General features: G+C 40.3%; 1 protein-coding gene across 4 annotated transcripts in view; it reads left to right on the plus strand.

Annotated features, from left to right (window-relative positions):
• LOC126240639 (caspase-1-like) overlaps positions 1–18,483 on the plus strand; it is a 127,416-nt gene that overhangs the window by 76,490 nt on the left and 32,443 nt on the right. For all 4 annotated transcript variants that reach the window (XM_049947940.1, XM_049947939.1, XM_049947942.1 and 1 more), the window contains exon 5: positions 3,061–3,181. In XM_049947940.1, coding sequence (XP_049803897.1) covers positions 3,061–3,181 — 121 coding nt within the window. The remainder of the gene's footprint in view (positions 1–3,060; positions 3,182–18,483) is intronic.

Here is an 18,483-nt window from a genome sequence, read left to right on the forward strand (position 1 = left end):
TATACAAAGTTTCAGGATACTTCCGAAGGAGATCTATCTGTTCTAGCAAATTAATAACACTCAAAATACGCTAAGCCGTAAAATGTGCCGTCCGAATACCACGTCACTTGAGCAGCAGGAGATGTTGCACAAAGATTTCTCGTTTTGCTCAACCAAATGCTCACTCCATAGAGAGATTTGTACTCTATCAGGCTGATGCACAGAGCAATCTTAGTTGTAGTGGGGAGGTGGGTAGTTTCCACATGACCCGTGTTTAAGTTTAGTGATTTTGCTGTTTCCTCTTCGTTTACCGTATATACTCGAATCTAAGCTACACCTGAAAAATGAGACTCGAAATCAAGGAAAAAAAATTTTCCCGAATCTAAGCTGCACCTGAAAAATAAGACTCGAAATTGAAGGGGAGAAAAAAGTTTTAGGCCGCACCTCCAAATCGAAACAATGTTGGTCCGTTGTAATATGAGGCACAATTTAGGTCGAATGAATGACGATAAAGCTACAGTAGTTCGGTTCGAGTCGTAAGCTTAGCAGTTAAGCTATACCAGGTAGCCATTGCTATGCATCAGGCACTCCGTCTGTATTTATACGGGTACCCTTCCTTTTTCACGTGCTTCGTCTGGTTTGAATTGATTGCTTATTTTTCTTTGATATGATAAGTGCCATTCTCTTTGTTATAGGTGTTTACGTCACTCTAAGCTAAAAATGTATTACTATACTGTGTCATGCATTGTTTGTTGCATTCTGTGTTTACGGCCTGTTGCCACTCGCGGCATGGCGTGCTTTTGTGCACGCTACCGCCGCTTACAATTAAAAGAAAAAAAAGAGAGAAGAATCGTCTTATTAGCGAAACAATGGCAAGAGACTGCTATTTGTTGTTACTTACACTGCTGCTTTCTTTGATAATGATCAACAAGAACCAAATAATAGAATGCGTATGATAGAAGATGTTCTGAACGAGAGTTTAGCAAAAATTTTTCTCCGTTTGAAAATCTTTGCAGATGCCTCTTTAGTACATTACATTCTGCACAGAAATTAGTCATCTTAGATTTAAAAATCTAGTCAATTGCCGTGCTTCATTTCTGACTGTATCACTATTAGGCACAAGAATAATACGAATATAAACATGATATGATATGAATATTCTTCCGCATTTGCTGTTGTCTCACTCTAGTTTCGTAGTTAATTAGGCAGACAGGTTAAATGAGATAGCAGCAAACACGAAAGAATACGTGGCAAAATGTTTATATTCATATTATTCTTATGGTGAAGAGAATATAGCATGTGATTCACAATTCATAAAAGTTCCTATTAGCAATCATCTCTTCTCACAGGTAAGAAAAAATTCAGAACATAGAGTTGGCCATATTGACAAACATCCCAAACAGTCTCACCAGTCGGATTTTCGTAGTACATTGAAATGCTGCTAAATTCGAAGATGAACTATACTTAATTTGCATTTACTTCGTTGGATAATGAATGAAAATACAGTGGTCGAAACTCGGGGCGGAGAAAAAAAAAAGCTCGTCTTCCACAATTTTTTTTTTAATGACGCAGAGGTTTTGGTGCCAGTAGTATTTATCTATGTGCCTGCAAAGCATGCCTGTGTAGCACTACATATATTCAACGGCAGAAGTTAGTTGTGGTGGCACCTACCAACATTTTTAAGAACTTCCGCTTACTTTGCACTCGATTCTAAGCTGCAGGCGGTTTTTTGGATTACAAAAACCAGAAAAAAAGTGCGGCTTAGATTCGAGTAAATACGGTACTGCTCTCATGTCAAGTGGAAACAAAACGGATTTCTGTGGCCGGGAGCTATCAAGTGAATTAATATACATCCACATAATTACGGAAGACTGAAATATGTTATTAGTTTCAGATTTTGTTTTATTTCCACCCTTCTGAGCGCATGAACGGGCACAGACGAACTGCCCGCCTAGGTGGTGTCCAATACCCAGTAGCAGAGCATGCCCTCCAGCGTAATTCTAGGGACCTAGGAACCTGCTACACCGTACGTGCCATTTGGCTTCTCCCACCCAACACCAGTCCCTTGGAACTGCGGAGATGGGAACTTGCACTCTAGCACATCCTTTCATCTTGCCATCCCCCTGGACTGAACCTACGTTAACCAACCTCACTCCCATTTACTCTTCAGTCATCTTCTCTTTCCCTTTCCTCTTGAGCCATTCACGCATCTTTTCATCGTACATAGTTTCGTTTATCTTTATACTATATACCTCTTTACTTCTGTATGCATCCTCTTCGGTTTGAAGCTGGCACAGTACTTACAGTAGAATATCTTTGGCTTCCCTCTGACACCCATGCCTCCATCTTTGCTACCCTCCCTGTTTACCTTTCTCCTGTTGCTTCATACCCTGGGTTGTGAGTAACTGAATCCACTTTCTCTTCTTTCTCTTTTTCCCCTCTCTCCTCCCTGACGAAGGAACAAAGTTCTGAAAGCCAGGATAAAAATTTTATGTTCTGTTTTGTGTATCTATTGGCTGTACTGAGCTGAGGTAAGTACTGACCAGCCCCTCTATCTCTTTGTTAGTATTTGCAACACTATATTAATTTAAACCATTAACTTTTTCTATTTGTGCGTTGGCGCTACTTAAGTGATGTTGCTATTGGCTGACACATCGCATGTCTATGCTCTGAATATCCGCTGTCATCGGCTGACGAGATCATGTGACATGAGCTATGACTGGCTTATAAAAGTGCTTTTGTAATCGAATTTAAGCAACGTAGATGTTGCTGCACATCAAAGATTGTTCCAAATCATGTTTTTGTCCCCAAGTTTCGCTTTCTAATGTGCCGGGAAATTCTATGACGGTGTATAAAACTATAACCATTCAAAGGATTGATAAGTTTTACAATTCCAAGGAAAAGTATACTGTCACTTAGCGCAGAAAAGGTGTATTTTCACCCAGGAGAAAGTTTATTTTTAACCAGAAAATCCGGGAAAAATCTGGGAATTTTTTTCCATGTCTGCGTATACACCCTGTTGTTGTGCTCTCCTGAACATACAAAAAGGTTTAAATGTGCTACTCTTTTACTGTGTTTCAGGCATGCCAGGGTGACAAGTTAGATGGCGGGATTACACTGAGAACGGAAACAGATGGTGCCCCACTTTCATATAGGATTCCAACGCAAGCAGACTTCCTGATAGCATATTCGACAGTTCCAGGTAAATCATAATATTTTTGTAAGTGCAGCCTTAAGACCAACACACACACACACACAAAATTTACATATGCAAGCTTTTGGAGGCAGTGGTTCCTCCTCCTGGCAGAATGGCTGAAGGGCAAAGGAGGAGGGGTGAAGGAAAAGTCTGGAGAAGTTTAGGAAAAGGGGTAGAAGTCACCCAGAACCCGGGGTAAGGGGAGACTTAAATGGGATGAGAAGGAAAGACTGAAGGAATCAGTCTTTTATTCTCATCCTGTCTAGTAAGTTTCCTCTGACCCGGGGTTCTGGATGACTTTTCCAAACTCTACCCCTTTTAAACCTGTTCAGACCTTCTCCTTCACCCCTGTTTGTCTTCAACCCTTCTGCTAGAGGAAGGAGCCACTGGCTCTGAAAGATTGCATATGTAAGAACTGCATTATATGTTTGTTCTCCTTCCGACGGTTAGTGGGTAGACTTTTTTATCTACCCAATTACATTATATTGTAAAAAACTGATAATCTTTGTTGTTATAATCTTTACAGGGATATTGTAAACATGAAAAGTGATATCACACTTATTGTGGGCAGTGCACTAACAAATCGTGTGAAGTACCATAGTTAAGAGCTTGAACCAGCCACTAATTCAGCAGCATAGCAGAAGGGCCTCCATGGGGTAAACTAATAATAGCTGGGAGCTTTGACTCAATCCATAAGGTTTGTTTGGGAGGCAGCAGTTTTTGACAAGAGTGGGACACGGCTGAAATCTAGCTATGTTGTTGCTCTGTCTGTGCATCAAAGAAGTAGTAAATAAAAGGAAGGAGAAGTTTGGAAAGGGAACTAAAGTTTGGGAAGAAGAAATAAAAGCTTTGACATCTGGCGATGACAGAATAATTCTACCAGAGACGAAAAGGAGTCGGAGAATCAGTGGAATGGAGTGGATAGCATCTTGAAAAGTGGTTACAAGATGAATTAGTTTCTTCAACAAAAATAAAATGCGAGTAATGCAGAGTAGTTAAATTAAATTGGGCAATGCTGAGCAAATTGTTGGGTGGGCAGAGAGAAGAATGAAATACTGAATTTTGTCATTGTAAATCATTACACCATGGAGGATCATAATATAGTTAATTATTTCAGTTACTGCGCAGGTGACAGAGTGGCAGATGGTTAGATAAGCAGTTGCAGAATAGAAAATCACCATTATAAAGGCAACTAGACCAATGAGATACATGTGAAGTTCTACAGATATTGTGCCAAAGAACTTACTCTCATTCATAACTCTACCATTTGGTCTGCTTTAATGATACATGCCACCTCTTGCCTATTCACCTCAAGGATTTAATTGTGTACCTCTTACTGCTTGTAATTTTTAGGAAATGGGCAATGAAAGGTTCAACTGCTAACAGTTAATAGTGGATCACTGTCTGTATGATTTAATATTCTGAATGTATTCCTCACTCCAGACCAATTTAACTCCTCAGTTTTGGCAATGTTCCATATGCCACACTTCACACTGAAGCTGTAAGGCTGTCAGAATGTGGCACAAATAATTAGCCTGAACACATTAGTGAGTGCGACTAATCAATGCAGACTCAGTTTCGCAACTGGACTGTCATCACTGCTGTGCTCAATAACATAAGAAAACAGCACGAGTAAGACCAAATATATCTACATAGCAAAAGTAATCAGGTTATGTTTAAAATTTACACACAAGATATATTATACTTAAAGGTTCATTACATAAGTGGTAACAATATGTTCAGAAATGACGAACAAACATTAGAAGGTGTCAGAGAGAAATTCGTGACACATATAAATAAATAAATGTTTGTACATACAGGGTGTTTCAAAAATGACCGGTATATTTGAAACGGCAATAAAAACTAAACGAGCAGCGATAGAAATACACCGTTTGTTGCAATATGCTTGGGACAACAGTACATTTTCAGGCAGACAAACTTTCGAAATTACAGTAGTTACAATTTTCAACAACAGATGGTGCTGCGGTCTGGGAAACTCTATAGTACGATATTTTCCACATATCCACCATGCGTAGCAATAATATGGCGTAGTCTCTGAATGAAATTACCCAAAACCTTTGACAACGTGTCTGGCGGAATGGCTTCACATGCAGATGAGATGTACTGCTTCAGCTGTTCAATTGTTTCTGGATTCTGGCGGTACACCTGGTCTTTCAAGTGTCCCCACAGAAAGACGTCACAGGGGTTCATGTCTGGCGAATAGGGAGGCCAATCCACGCCGCCTCCTGTATGTTTCGGATAGCCCAAAGCAATCACACGATCATCGAAATATTCATTCAGGAAATTAAAGACGTCGGCCGTGCGATGTGGCCGGGCACCATCTTGCATAAACCACGAGGTGTTCGCAGTGTCGTCTAAGGCAGTTTGTACCGCCACAAATTCACGAAGAATGTCCAGATAGCGTGATGCAGTAATCGTTTTGGATCTGAAAAATGGGCCAATGATTCCTTTGGAAGAAATGGTGGCCCAGACCAGTACTTTTTGAGGATGCAGGGACGATGGGACTGCAACATGGGGCTTTTCGGTTCCCCATATGCGCCAGTTCTGTTTATTGACGAAGCCGTCCAGGTAAAAATAAGCTTCGTCAGTAAACCAAATGCTCCCCACATGCATATCGCCGTCATCAATCCTGTGCACTATATCGTTAGCGAATGTCTCTCGTGCAGCAATGGTAGCCGCGCTGAGGGGTTGCCGCGTTTGAATTTTGTGTGGATAGAGGTGTAAACTCTGGCGCATGAGACGATACGTGGACGTTGGCGTCATTTGGACCGCAGCTGCAACACGGCGAACGGAAACCCGAGGCCGCTGTTGGATCACCTGCTGCACTAGCTGCGCGTTGCCCTCTGTGGTTGCTGTACGCGGTCGCCCTACCTTTCCAGCACGTTCATCCGTCACGTTCCCAGTCCGTTGAAATTTTTCAAACAGATCCTTTATTGTATCGCTTTTCGGTCCTTTGGTTACATTAAAGCTCCGTTGAAAACTTCGTCTTGTTGCAACAACACTGTGTTCTAGGCGGTGGAATTCCAACACCAGAAAAATCCTCTGTTCTAAGGAATAAACCGTGTTGTCTGCAGCACACTTGCACGTTGTGAGTAGCACACGCTTACAGCAGAAAGACGATGTACAGAATGGCGCACCCACAGACTGCGTTGTCTTCTATATCTTTCACATCACTTGCAGCGCCATCTGTTGTTGAAAATTGTAACTACTGTAATTTCGAAAGTTTGTCCGCCTGAAAATGTACTGTTATCCCAAGCATATTGCAACAAACGGTGTATTTCTATCGCTGCTCGTTTAGTTTTTATTGCCGTTTCAAATATACCGGTCATTTTTGAAACACCCTGTAAATAATTCCTGTGAACTTTGAGCATCTGGATATGAAAATGTTCAATGTCACACTATTTTATTTTAATCACCCACAGCTTTTGCAGGTCCTAAGCTTTGTACAGAGCTTGACTGTCATTTACTTCATCACACGCAAGTGAAGTATTGTGTTGTTGTGCTGCCTTCCCCCCTCCCCCATGCCTAGGCTATACCGTAAGTGTCATGGCATCCCTCACTGCTGGCACCTCATGAACAGCAGAGGAGAAAGAGGCCATAATATTTGGCAGTACAATTCTCTGTGCCCATTCCATTAAACATATTAATTGTTGTCATCTGTATTATAGTTTGAAACAGTTCGTTGATGTAATTTTATATGCACTAATGAATTTCTACACAAGTCAAAGTTGTGAAAGACATTATGAATTATCACTCGACTGTAAACATGAAATTTCTTTCTCTTCACTTTCCAATCATTTTTTTCCCCTCTTTCTGTTTCCAAAATTTTATACAATTCTCTTATCTTTCTTCTTCCCACATTTTGTCAACCCACTGTTCTACCTCATATTCTTCTTTACAACTGCTGTTAAGTTCAGATTGCTATCCTCACCATACTTGTGACGGTTTAGTAAATAACACACCTTGCTATGTCAATCCTGGGACTGATACTCAATTGAGAATGTTGTTTCTAACTCTGCAGGTGATGTAAAATTTTCCATGCTGAACATTCCCTGTGTGTAGCCACTAAAAATACGTTTGATATACACAAATGCTGATTCATTTGAAATCCTTGAACATGAAACATTAAATTGTCCATTGGGAACGAGATGGAAAGAGCTCAGCATTGCCATTATGTTTGCCCTTGACGAATTTATCCAGTTAGCTGTCATTAATTTCAAGATCAGAAGCATGTCCTTGGTTCAATAGACAGATTTCTTGTTGCTGTGAGATTGAAACTGAACTCGAGCAAACTTGGCTTCTTCCTCTGTTTACTGTCCTGACAAGGGAACTGTCTAGTCCTTCGAATCAAAACCTGCTCTGAAAATTTTTATTCAGGAAGAATAGAGCAAAAGAAATGCAGTGGCAGAATTTTCACTGCTAAGACACACTGCAAGTATACCGGGTGATCAAAAAGTCAGTATAAATTTGAAAACTGAATAAATCACGGAATAATGTAGGCAGAGAGGTACATATTGACACACATTTTTATCTCTCTATCTACATTATTCCTTGATTTATTAAGTTTTCAAATTTATACTGACTTTTTGATCACCCGGTATTTAATAAAATGTTGAAATTTGCTAAATTATAGCTCACTTGGCAGATGGATAAATGAGCACCCCTGCCGTAGCTGAAGCAGATAGCTGGCACATATCCTTGGTATAAACAGATAACAAGGCACAATGTGAAAGGAATTTGTAAAGCAAATTTCAGTTTCTGCTGATCCTCTGACACAATTGTTTAGCTACTATTTGTTCTAATTTGCAACTCATTTAACATCCATAATAATTAGCAGTTTTGTTTTCAGTGTCACTAAGTGTTAACAATGGAGACAAAACGGAATTAATTTTCTTCATGTTTTGTTTGTATTTGCTTGCTAATACCATCTGTCTTTGTGCAGATTCGAGTTTCACAATAATGGGAAATCCAATTAATGTTTGCAAACTTGCAAAGATGAAATATAAAGAATGTGGTATGCAATCAAAAGCATCTACTTCACTGAATTGTTACTTATTAGTTAATTTCTGGGAATTCATTCAAATTATGTCGATATTTTGTTAGAAATAGTGTAAACGGTAGAAGAATCAGTAAGTAACTGAAGATCCATGAACTGACTTTAGAAAGATGATTATTGCGCTAGCTATAGCCCAGAACAAAATTGCATTTCCTTCCTAGCCCAAAGAAAAGGTGTACAATAATAGCTTTTAGTGACAAAGGAAATGCTGTACATTTTTAGTGAAACGATTGAGAGAGAAAGTACTTGAAGTTAAGCAGTGTGCAAAGCTGGTTCATAAAAATCTTGAAGTTAACTGTATAAATGTAAGAAAGAGTTAAACGAAGTATGAAATATGTGCTAAAATGAAATTCGCAAATGTGTGAAAGAAAAAGCATTCGAATGATTTAAAACTGTTCATTTCAGTCAGTTCAGCATTAATGAGGGAGATGTAAGAGACTAGGCCCTCTGAATTACATGAAAGATAAACTATGCTAGCTTACAGGCTTCTTCAACCTGGTTAAACAGATTCAGTGAATGATGAAGATATGCTGAAAAATAAGGCCTTCAAATTTTTTATGTGAAAACTCTTAAAGCTTTTTAAATAAAACAACTATTATTTAACAGTCTGTGTCTTTATTCTTCACATCTGCAAATTTGCAGCCCTCTGCAGCTATAAGGCTCTGAATTGTAAAGTGTAATATAATGATGTCAGTGTGTGAGAAATGGCATGCTATAGTCGAGATTAGAGTTCAAAGACTTCATCCACACACACGAACACACACAGTTCCCTCTCCTCCTGCATGACAATGTCACACCACTCAAAAACACTGCAACATCCACAACAATCTGATGCCTTGAATTCATAGTTACCGATCATCGTCATCCATATAGTCCCGACTTTTCATCTGTTTCCAGAACTTAAGTGCTTTAGAGGACTTCACTTTGGTAGTGATGAAGTGGTGCAAGCAGAGCTGGTGGTGTGGCTCCATCAACAAAGTCAGACATTCTACAGTGATGGTATCAACAAACTGGTCACTTGTTGGGAGAAATGATCATAGCCAGGGTGACTTGGTTATGACATAAATAAGTAGACATGAAGAATAAAGATGTAGAACTTCAATAACCTTTATTTAAAACTTTGGAGGCATTATTTTCAGCATGCCCTCATATTTGGTACAGGAATTGGCAAAATTACAAAGTTTTTAGAGGACATGTCCTGTGTGCAAACCGCACTTTATCATTTCGAGCAAAAAAAAAAAAATGCTTCTGCAGTCAATGAATGCTATTACACATTTGAATACAGTGATGCTGATAAGTATCAGTGGGTTACTATTTCTGCAGTTTTATATGTCTTGAAGAACCTCTAGGCAAATCAGCACCAAAAATTTAAAAAAGAGAACTGTTTTGTTGCTGAAATCTTGTAATCGAATTAGCAAAATCTGGAAAAATGAGACAGAATAATTTTTAAAGTTATGCCCGAAGTGTCTTCATACCAGATGCAGAAACTAGTATTGTTTCAGTTGGACTCTTGATCTGGATGTTCGTTAGTTTCATGTTCCATGGATCATTTTGCATGGCAAATCTTACAATAATAGAAATTCTTCTATGGAGTAGGAGGGGTTGTCAAGGAGAAATTTTTTTCTGTTTGTTTTCAAATTTTACCTTGCTGTCAGTCAGACATTTAGTATAGGGCATAAGTGGTAAAAATTTTAGTTGCAGAATTTTACACCTCTTTTTGTTCTAAAGACTACCTTAATGTGGTGTAATGAATGTCATTTTTTCCTCTGGTATTGTAATTATGTAAATTATTGTTCTTCTTTGAAGTGCAATGAATTATTTACAATGAACTTCATGAGGGAATAAATAAATTGGAAAGTCAAAATGCCCAACTCCTTAAACAGAAATCTACAAGATGATCATGTGCGAGCACCACATATTATTCTTAAAGCAGGTTTTCAAGGAATGAAGACTTTCTTTATTTAAGATGAGTTACCCCAGAACATAATTCCATAGGACATTATTGAATGAGAATATGCAAAATGTGTTAACTTACTGATTTCTCTTTCCCCAAGATTTACAGGGATCTAAGTGCAGATGTGGCTAAATTACCTACTGGGTTATTCTAAATGATGGACCCATTAAAAAAAAAATGTATGTATTCAAGTACAAATCCAAAGTGAACAAACTTTATACCAGTGAAAAGAGAGTTTCAAAGTTTTTGGTGGAGAGACGGTGATGGTTTCATAAGCGGCCGGTAGAGTTCGCGCGGCAGTAGGGCTGCCATTCTGTTTCACTGTCAGTTGTGAGTGAGATGGCAACTGTGGAGCACAAGGTTTTCTGCATTCTCGTTAGCGAAAAGTGAGTTGCAAATTGCAGTGCAGTGGGCTTTTCGTTCCAAATTCGGTATTTAACCACCAGTATTAGCCGTTTGTTTAAGCAATTTAAACAGACTGGGAGTGTGTGCAAAGGAGAAAGCACAGGCCGACCTCATGTATCAGCGGATGATATCTGACGGATTCAAGAAAGCTTTGTGCGCAGTCCCAGTAAGTCTACCAATAGAGCCAGTCAAGAACTTGGAATACTCCATCCAACTGTATCGAAAGTTATGAGATGACATTTGCTGGACAAGCCCTACCGATTACAACTTGTGCAGACTCTCAACCCGAATGACAAAGAGAAGTGTCTCGCATTTTGTGATTATGTGCTAGCAAAGATGAAGGATGACGCATTTCTACAGCATTTAATTTGTAGCGACGAAGCGATGTTCCATCTTGGTGGAAAAGTCAACAAGTACAATGTTCGCATATGGGGTTTGGAAAATCCACATTCACCGTTGCAACATGAAAGAGACTCACCGAAGATCAACGTGTTCTGTGCCGTATCCCATACAAAGGTTTATGGACCATTTCTCTTTGCAGAAAGAACTGTAACGGGAATCACCTACTTGGATATGTTGGAACAATGGCTGTTCCCTCAAATTATGGAAGATTCCCAGGACTTGTATTTTCCAACAGGATGGAGCTCCACCCCATTGGCACCGTGATGTATGAGGGGCTTTGTGAATGATTCCCTTCTTCAGCACTGGATCGGTCACAGGGGACTTGAGGAGGACCTGGCTCCGCACTTCTGGCCACCGAGGTCACCTGATCTCACACCCTGCCACTATTTCTAATGGATTATGTGAAGGAAGCTGGTTACGTCCCACCTCTACCAACCACTCTGAACAATCTGAGGAACATGATCACTGTTGCCATGCAATCAGTAACAGCAGATGCGCTTTCGCGTGTGTGGGATGAGTTTGGCTACCGTGTCAATGTTTGACGTGCAGACAACTGTGGCCACATTTACCATTTATAAAATTTATTGCATTTCTATTAAATACTTATTTAAACTAATCAATTACAAATTATTAAGTTGATATCAAACATTATGAAAAACTTTGAAACTTCCTCTTTTCATTGGTATAAAGCTTGTTCAGTTTGGATTTGTAATTGAGAATAACTATGAAGTTTTGAAAATGGATCCATCATTTAGAATAACCTTGTCTTTAGGAGGATGATGAATAGACAGTTTATGTAATTCTGAGTACACCCGGAACATATTGTCATTCATCCAATTGATAAAGAAGTTTTTATATGTTATAGCGCATTTCAGAAACTTGTTGGACTGTATAGTTTCTGATAGCTCTTTGTCATTTCAGGTTTATCAGTGGAACAGTATTGTTAAAATTCAGTCATTTTTGCAGTCAGCTTGCATCAACACGCTTTACGAATCTGATCAGGTGTGCCTGCTAAGCAGCAAAATATGCAGAACAATGGCCACAATCATTTCTTACTCCAATAAAAATAGTAAATACTGTGAAGTGCCCAAATGCATTATTCTTCCTTTTATCTGGTGTGCCTTGTGGAAGGAAATGGTTTATTTTCGTCATCTAATAGATACAATCTACAGGGAATAAACAAGGAATTGTGCCAGATATATAACATTCAAGAATTATAACAGCTGTGCTACAGGAATTTTTATAAAATACATAATGTCAAGTATTGAAAGTTCTGATAGGTGGAAGTAGTCTGTAATGAAACAACATACTTCTTGATTTTCTTTCTTCATCTAGTCTCTTATGTAACAATCACACCTGCAGCAGTTTAGCTGCATATATGAACTTCCCTCTTCCCTCTTTCCTGATGAAGCAGCTGTTGGTTGCGAAAGCTAGAATTTTGTGTGTGTATATATATAAAAACAAAGATGATGTGACTTACCGAACGAAAGCGCTGGCAGGTCGATAGACACACAAACAAACACAAACACACACACAAAATTCAAGCTTTTGCAACAAACCGTTGCCTCATCAGGAAAGAGGGGAAGGAGAGGGAAACACGAAAGGATGTGGGTTTTAAGGGAGAGGGTAAGGAGTCATTCCAATCCCGGGAGCGGAAAGACTTATCTTAGGGGGAAAAAAAAGGACAGGTATACACTCGCACACACACACATATATGTGTGTGTGTGTGTGTGTGTGTGTGTGCGCGCGCGAGTGTATACCTGTCCCTCTCCTTCCCCTCTTTCCTGATGAGGCAACAGTTTGTTGCGAAAGCTTGAATTTTGTGTGTGTGTGTGTGTGTGTGTGTGTGTGTGTGTGTGTGTTTCTTTGTGTGTCTATCGACCTGCCAGCTCTTTTGTTTGGTAAGTGTCATAATCTTTGTTTATATATATGGTGTAACAACCTGAAAACAGCTTTCGCATCCCGCAACTACCCTCCCGACCTGGTACAGAAGCAAATAACCAAAGCCACTTCCTCATCCCCTCAAACCCAGAACCTCCCACAGAAGAACCACAAAAGTGCCCCACTTGTGACAGGATACTTTCCGGGACTGGATCAGACTCTGAATGTGGCTCTCCAGCAGGGATACGACTTCCTCAAATCCTGCCCTGAAATGAGATCCATCCTTCATGAAATCCTCCCCACTCCACCAAGAGTGTCTTTCCGCCGTCCACCTAACCTTCGTAACCTGTTAGTTCACCCCAATGAAATCCCCAAACCACTTCCCCTACCCTCTGGCTCCTACCCTTGTAACCGCCCCCGCTGTAAAACCTGTCCCATGCACCCTCCCACCACCACCTACTCCAGTCCTGTAACCCGGAAGGTGTACACGATCAAAGGCAGAGCCACGTGTGAAAGCACCCACGTGATTTACCAACTGACCTGCCTACACTGTGAAGCTTTCTATGTGGGAATGACCTGCAAAAAACTGTCCATTCGCATGAATGGACACAGGCAGGCAGTGTTTGTTGGTAATGAGGATCACCCTGTGGCTAAACATGCCTTGTTGCACGGCCAGCACATCGTGGCACAGTGTTACACCGTCCGGGTTATCTGGATACATCCCACTAACACCAACCTGTCAGAACTCCGGAGATGGGAACTTGCCCTTCAGTATATCCTCTCCTCTCGTTATCCGCCAGGCCTCAACCTCCGCTAATTTCAAGTTGCCGCCGCTCATACGTCACCTGTCTTTCAACATCTTTGCCTCTGTACTTCTGCCTCGACTGCCATCTCTGCCCGAACTCTTTGCCTTTACAAATGTCTGCTCGTGTCTGTGTATATATATATGTGTGTGTGTGTGTGTGTGTGTGTGTGTGTGTGTGTGTGAGTGTGTGTGTGCGAGTGTATACCTGTCCTTTTTTCCCCCTAAGGTAAGTCTTTCCGCTCCCGGGATTGGAATGACTCCTTACCCTCTCCCCTAAAACCCACATCCTTTCGTCTTTCCCTCTCCTTCCCTCTTTCCTGATGAGGCAACAGTTTGTTGCGAAAGCTTGAATTTTGTGTGTGTGTTTGTGTTTGTTTGTGTGTCTATCGACCTGCCAGCACTTTCGTTCGGTAAGTCACATCATCTGTGTTTTTAGATATATTTTTCCCACGTGGAATGTTTCCCTCTATTATATTCAATTATACACACACACACACACACACACACACACACACACACACACACTTGCAGTGTGCATTAGCAGCTACAGTTTCGACAGTGCATTTCTTTAACTGTATTCTTCCTGTATGAAAAATTTCAGGGTTGGTGTCGACTGTCTTATAAGCCTGTTTTACCAATCCATGAATAGTTGTTGCAAGTTGTTATAAATATCAATCACATTTTTGTTCAACCCCTTGTTCATAGCAGCTCTCAATTTTTGATTATCTGCTTTCAGTTCTTGGCCCAACCAATGATTGTTTCATTGTTCAACTTTTGCTCATGATCATCTAGTTTTTTGTACTTTTTTAAAATTATTAACACATCCTCCCTTCATAAATTATCAACATGATTGTTGTCTGTCACTCTGTACAGTTTCAATGTGTACATTCAGTCCTGAACTTTGTCAGTTGCTTCTACAGTTTGAATGCTGTCAATTAGTTCCAATTGATTAATAACATCGATATAAAAGCTATTTCAATGGCCACTGTCATCCTCATTAACGCAGTGGAAATTGTCACTTTCTCTAGCCATTATTGTTAAAATACGTACACTGCACACACAGTTTGGTGATCTGAATAATCATTCATTGTCTGTATCTTCTTCCTTGGTGAGTGTTACTTGAAAAATTCAGGTTACACTAAAATTTAAAATTCATTCAACATGTTTGGAGGCTGACCTGACTCTGGGATCCGAAGATTGTTGCAGGATGCAATGTAGGTCTGTCTGGATTCTGTTTATAACATGACTGACTAGTGTACTCTAATGACAGGCAATATTTATCACTTCTTCAACTCAATGATGTAATTATATACTTTCTTTTGCTGGTAATTCTTAGGAAGTGAACAGTGAAAGGTTCGATTGATATCGGTTAACAGTGGATCACTGACACTGTGATTTATTACTGAACTCATTATTCATTTCAAACCAATTTAGCTACACTCAGGTTTAACAATGTCCTATATACCTAGCATGACATAAACCACTTTATACTAAAACCTTAAGGCTAACATTATATGGTATCAATACATTGGTGAATGCAGCCGACCAATTCCGCTTCACAGTTATTATTGTGCACTCATTACTGCAACGCTACGTCAATTTCATATGTGAAGCAACAATCAGTGTTTCAGAAAGCATTGTCAGTGGGCAAAGATTACATTTAAATGTCACACTGCTAAATGAATTTTAGTTGCAGCAATATAACACTTACTCAGTGGTGAAGCAATAAACTTTCATAAAGGCCAAATTATGTAACCAGTATTTCAGCATTCGAGGATACGTGAGCTCCACACTGTCTGGCAGTAGTTTATCATAGATCACTGAAGCAACAAAGGTTACCAAGCAATTTGAAAAGTAATTCCCGTTTCCGAGAAGATTTGTCACATGGATCAGCATAATTATAGGTCGATATTTCTTAGGTCAGTCTGTTGTGTACGTTTATAGAGCATTTTTCATGGTCAAACATGATGACATTTCTTGAGAATAAATTTTTTTTCTCTATAAAAATAAAATGGATCCTGCCGAAAGATATCTTAAAGTACTTAAATCTTAAAAAAATGCTGCTCATCTGTGAGACACAGGGTGCCACAGACAAAGGTGCTAGAGTTGATGCGGTGTTCCTTGACTTCTGGGAAACATCTGATACAGTGCAGCACTGTTGTTTAGTGAACAAAATACGCGCTTACCAATTATTGGAGAAAATTTGTGGTTGGATACAGGACTTCCTTGCAGACAGAACTCAAATGACATACTTAATAGAAGAGTCAACAAATATGAACATGCAGATACACTTCACGGGTTTGAACTGGATCGTATTGTGCAAATCTCACAGTATTTCATCGATGCCACTGATTGACAACTTCAGGTGGTGGTAAATGCTGCTGTCACTGCTGCAAGATGAGACTGATGATAATCATGTAGCGACATCGAAATTTATCAGGCCAGGAGCATGCAATATGCATGCGTGGGAAGATGCTTGCAGTTAGTGGAAAACAACACTCCTAGTGCTCCCTGTTGGGAGCTGCAGTAAGGCCTTTCGAGTGTGCACTACGGGCAATAACTGTGCTGCTGGACACTCCTGTGGTTAAAAACGGAATTAAATCTCAACAGTACATTGTGCTGAGTCATTAATTGGAATTTCTTGTTTACCCTGTTTTGATTTAATGGCAGCCAGGCAGTGCTTAGTTGAAAACCTGCATCCCTGTTGACAAGATTGTCCGCCGTGCCAATATTTATGGCCTCCTTAACAACACAGTCTCAGAAAATTTATGTCTTTTCATAAAACATGCAATGCCCCATGTCCAGACAATGCCCTGCCACTGCTGATCAATCAGGTTGCCCCAGTTACATGTTAAGTTTCCTAAGACAAGTCTCGTCTTTGACCGAGCACAGCTAATTCCTCAATGGTACTAGTGGCTGAAAACTGCACTTGACATAGTACCATTTGAGGATTCTTTCTATTCTTGAAGACATACTGCTAAAATAGGGTTAGAAAGCCCTTGCAGTGGGTGCCTCTGCATTTTTATTTACATCCCCACTTTCAGTTTGCTTAGAATGGAATGCGTCGCATTTCTACCAGAATAGCCATTATGTTGGAATACCATTGTTAGGTGTTATAGCTCAGCAAGTAGACTGTCAGCATCTGAGATCACGTGGGCTCCATGCACCAAAGAATGTAAGACACTATTGCATTATGCAGAATGAAGGCAACTTTTGTCCCGCAAATATAGCTCCGTGTGTGTGTGTGTGTGTGTGTGTGTGTGTGTTTGCTTTAGACACTATGTTCCAGTGTACCATCAGCTTTCCTTCTGACCATAACATCCAGGAATGGTAAAATGCCTTCTTTTTCCACCTCATTGTGAACTGTGTTTTCGAATGCTGTAGGTTCAGATGCTGGAGACACACACATGTGGGGCCACACCACAAATTTATCGCCTACATACCGCCAGTAGCAGGAATGTAACTTGCTTGCTGCAGAAGTTTTTCCTCAAAGTCTTCCACAGAACTGTTGGCCACCACGAGAGACGAAGGACTTCCCATGGCAACACCATCCACTAGTTCAAATAATGGTCATTGAATAAGAAATAAGTTGAGGTAAGTACGTGTTTAAACAATGCCACAATATCATTCTCAAACTGGCTGCTGGTAAGCTCTGACAAGTCCTGCAGGGGTACTTCCGTAAATAAAGATGGAATGCCAAAGCTAACCAAAAGACCCGACGGTTTTAGCTTAACGTCTTCGGACCGATGACCATAGTAGTCTGGTCCCTTCAATCCCACAAACCAACCAACCACCCTTAATCGTCTTCAGGCATCGTATGAGGTACTCTGAATTTTGGATATGGTGGTCACACTAGACTATGAGAGTTTCCAACAGCTTAGTAAGATGATTGGCCAGAAAATAGGAGCATCAATGTTGCTTACTATTGGGCGAAGAGGATACCCATACTTGTGTGTCTTCCATAGGCTGTACAGTCTTCGGGGAACTGCAGCCTGTTGGTGTAAGCTCTAAATGACTTCAGAAGGAATAGAACTTTGAGATGATCTAAAGTTTTTTATTGGATCTTGCCAGTCAGATCCTCTCTCAATAGGATCATTGAGCAGCACCTCTATCTTGCTATTTTCCCCTTGTCAGCGCATAAAACGACGACATCTTTGTCTGCTAGCAAGTCCTGCAGAGCTTACCTTTCTGCTGACCTGATGTCAGCCTTTCTTGGCGGGGCTTGTGTTACAATTTGGCAGATGTCCCACCTATCTCATCTCTTCTGCAACCTCACTGGAAAGCTACAACTAACAGATCTTTTGGTTATCATTGACATAGTATCTGTATTTACAAAAGTAAACCTGCAGGACTCATTAGAGCGTACCAGCAGCCAGTTTGAGAACGGCATTGTGGTGTTGTTTAAACGTGTGCTTACCTCTCCTTATTTCGTACTGCATGACCAGTATTTTGTACAAGGCGATGGTGTCGTCATGGGAAGTCGTCTTTCTCCCATGGTGGCCAACTGTTTTATGGAAGACTTTGAGGAAAAAGCATTGCAGTCAGCAAGTCTCAAATCTTCCAGCTTCTGGCAGCATGTAGACAATATATTTGTGGTGTGGCCCCACGGAACAGAGACATTAGCTGTGTTTCTTCGGCATCTGAACTCGCTGCATCTGAATATACAGTTCAAAATGAAAGTGGAGAAAGATGCCAGGTTTCCATTCCTGGATGCCACGGTCAGAAGGAAAGCCGATGATACACTAGGGATATAGTGTCTATTGCAAAGCAACTCTCACGGAACT

This window comes from Schistocerca nitens, chromosome 1 (genome assembly GCF_023898315.1).
Source record: "Schistocerca nitens isolate TAMUIC-IGC-003100 chromosome 1, iqSchNite1.1, whole genome shotgun sequence".
Taxonomy (NCBI): domain Eukaryota; kingdom Metazoa; phylum Arthropoda; class Insecta; order Orthoptera; family Acrididae; genus Schistocerca; species Schistocerca nitens.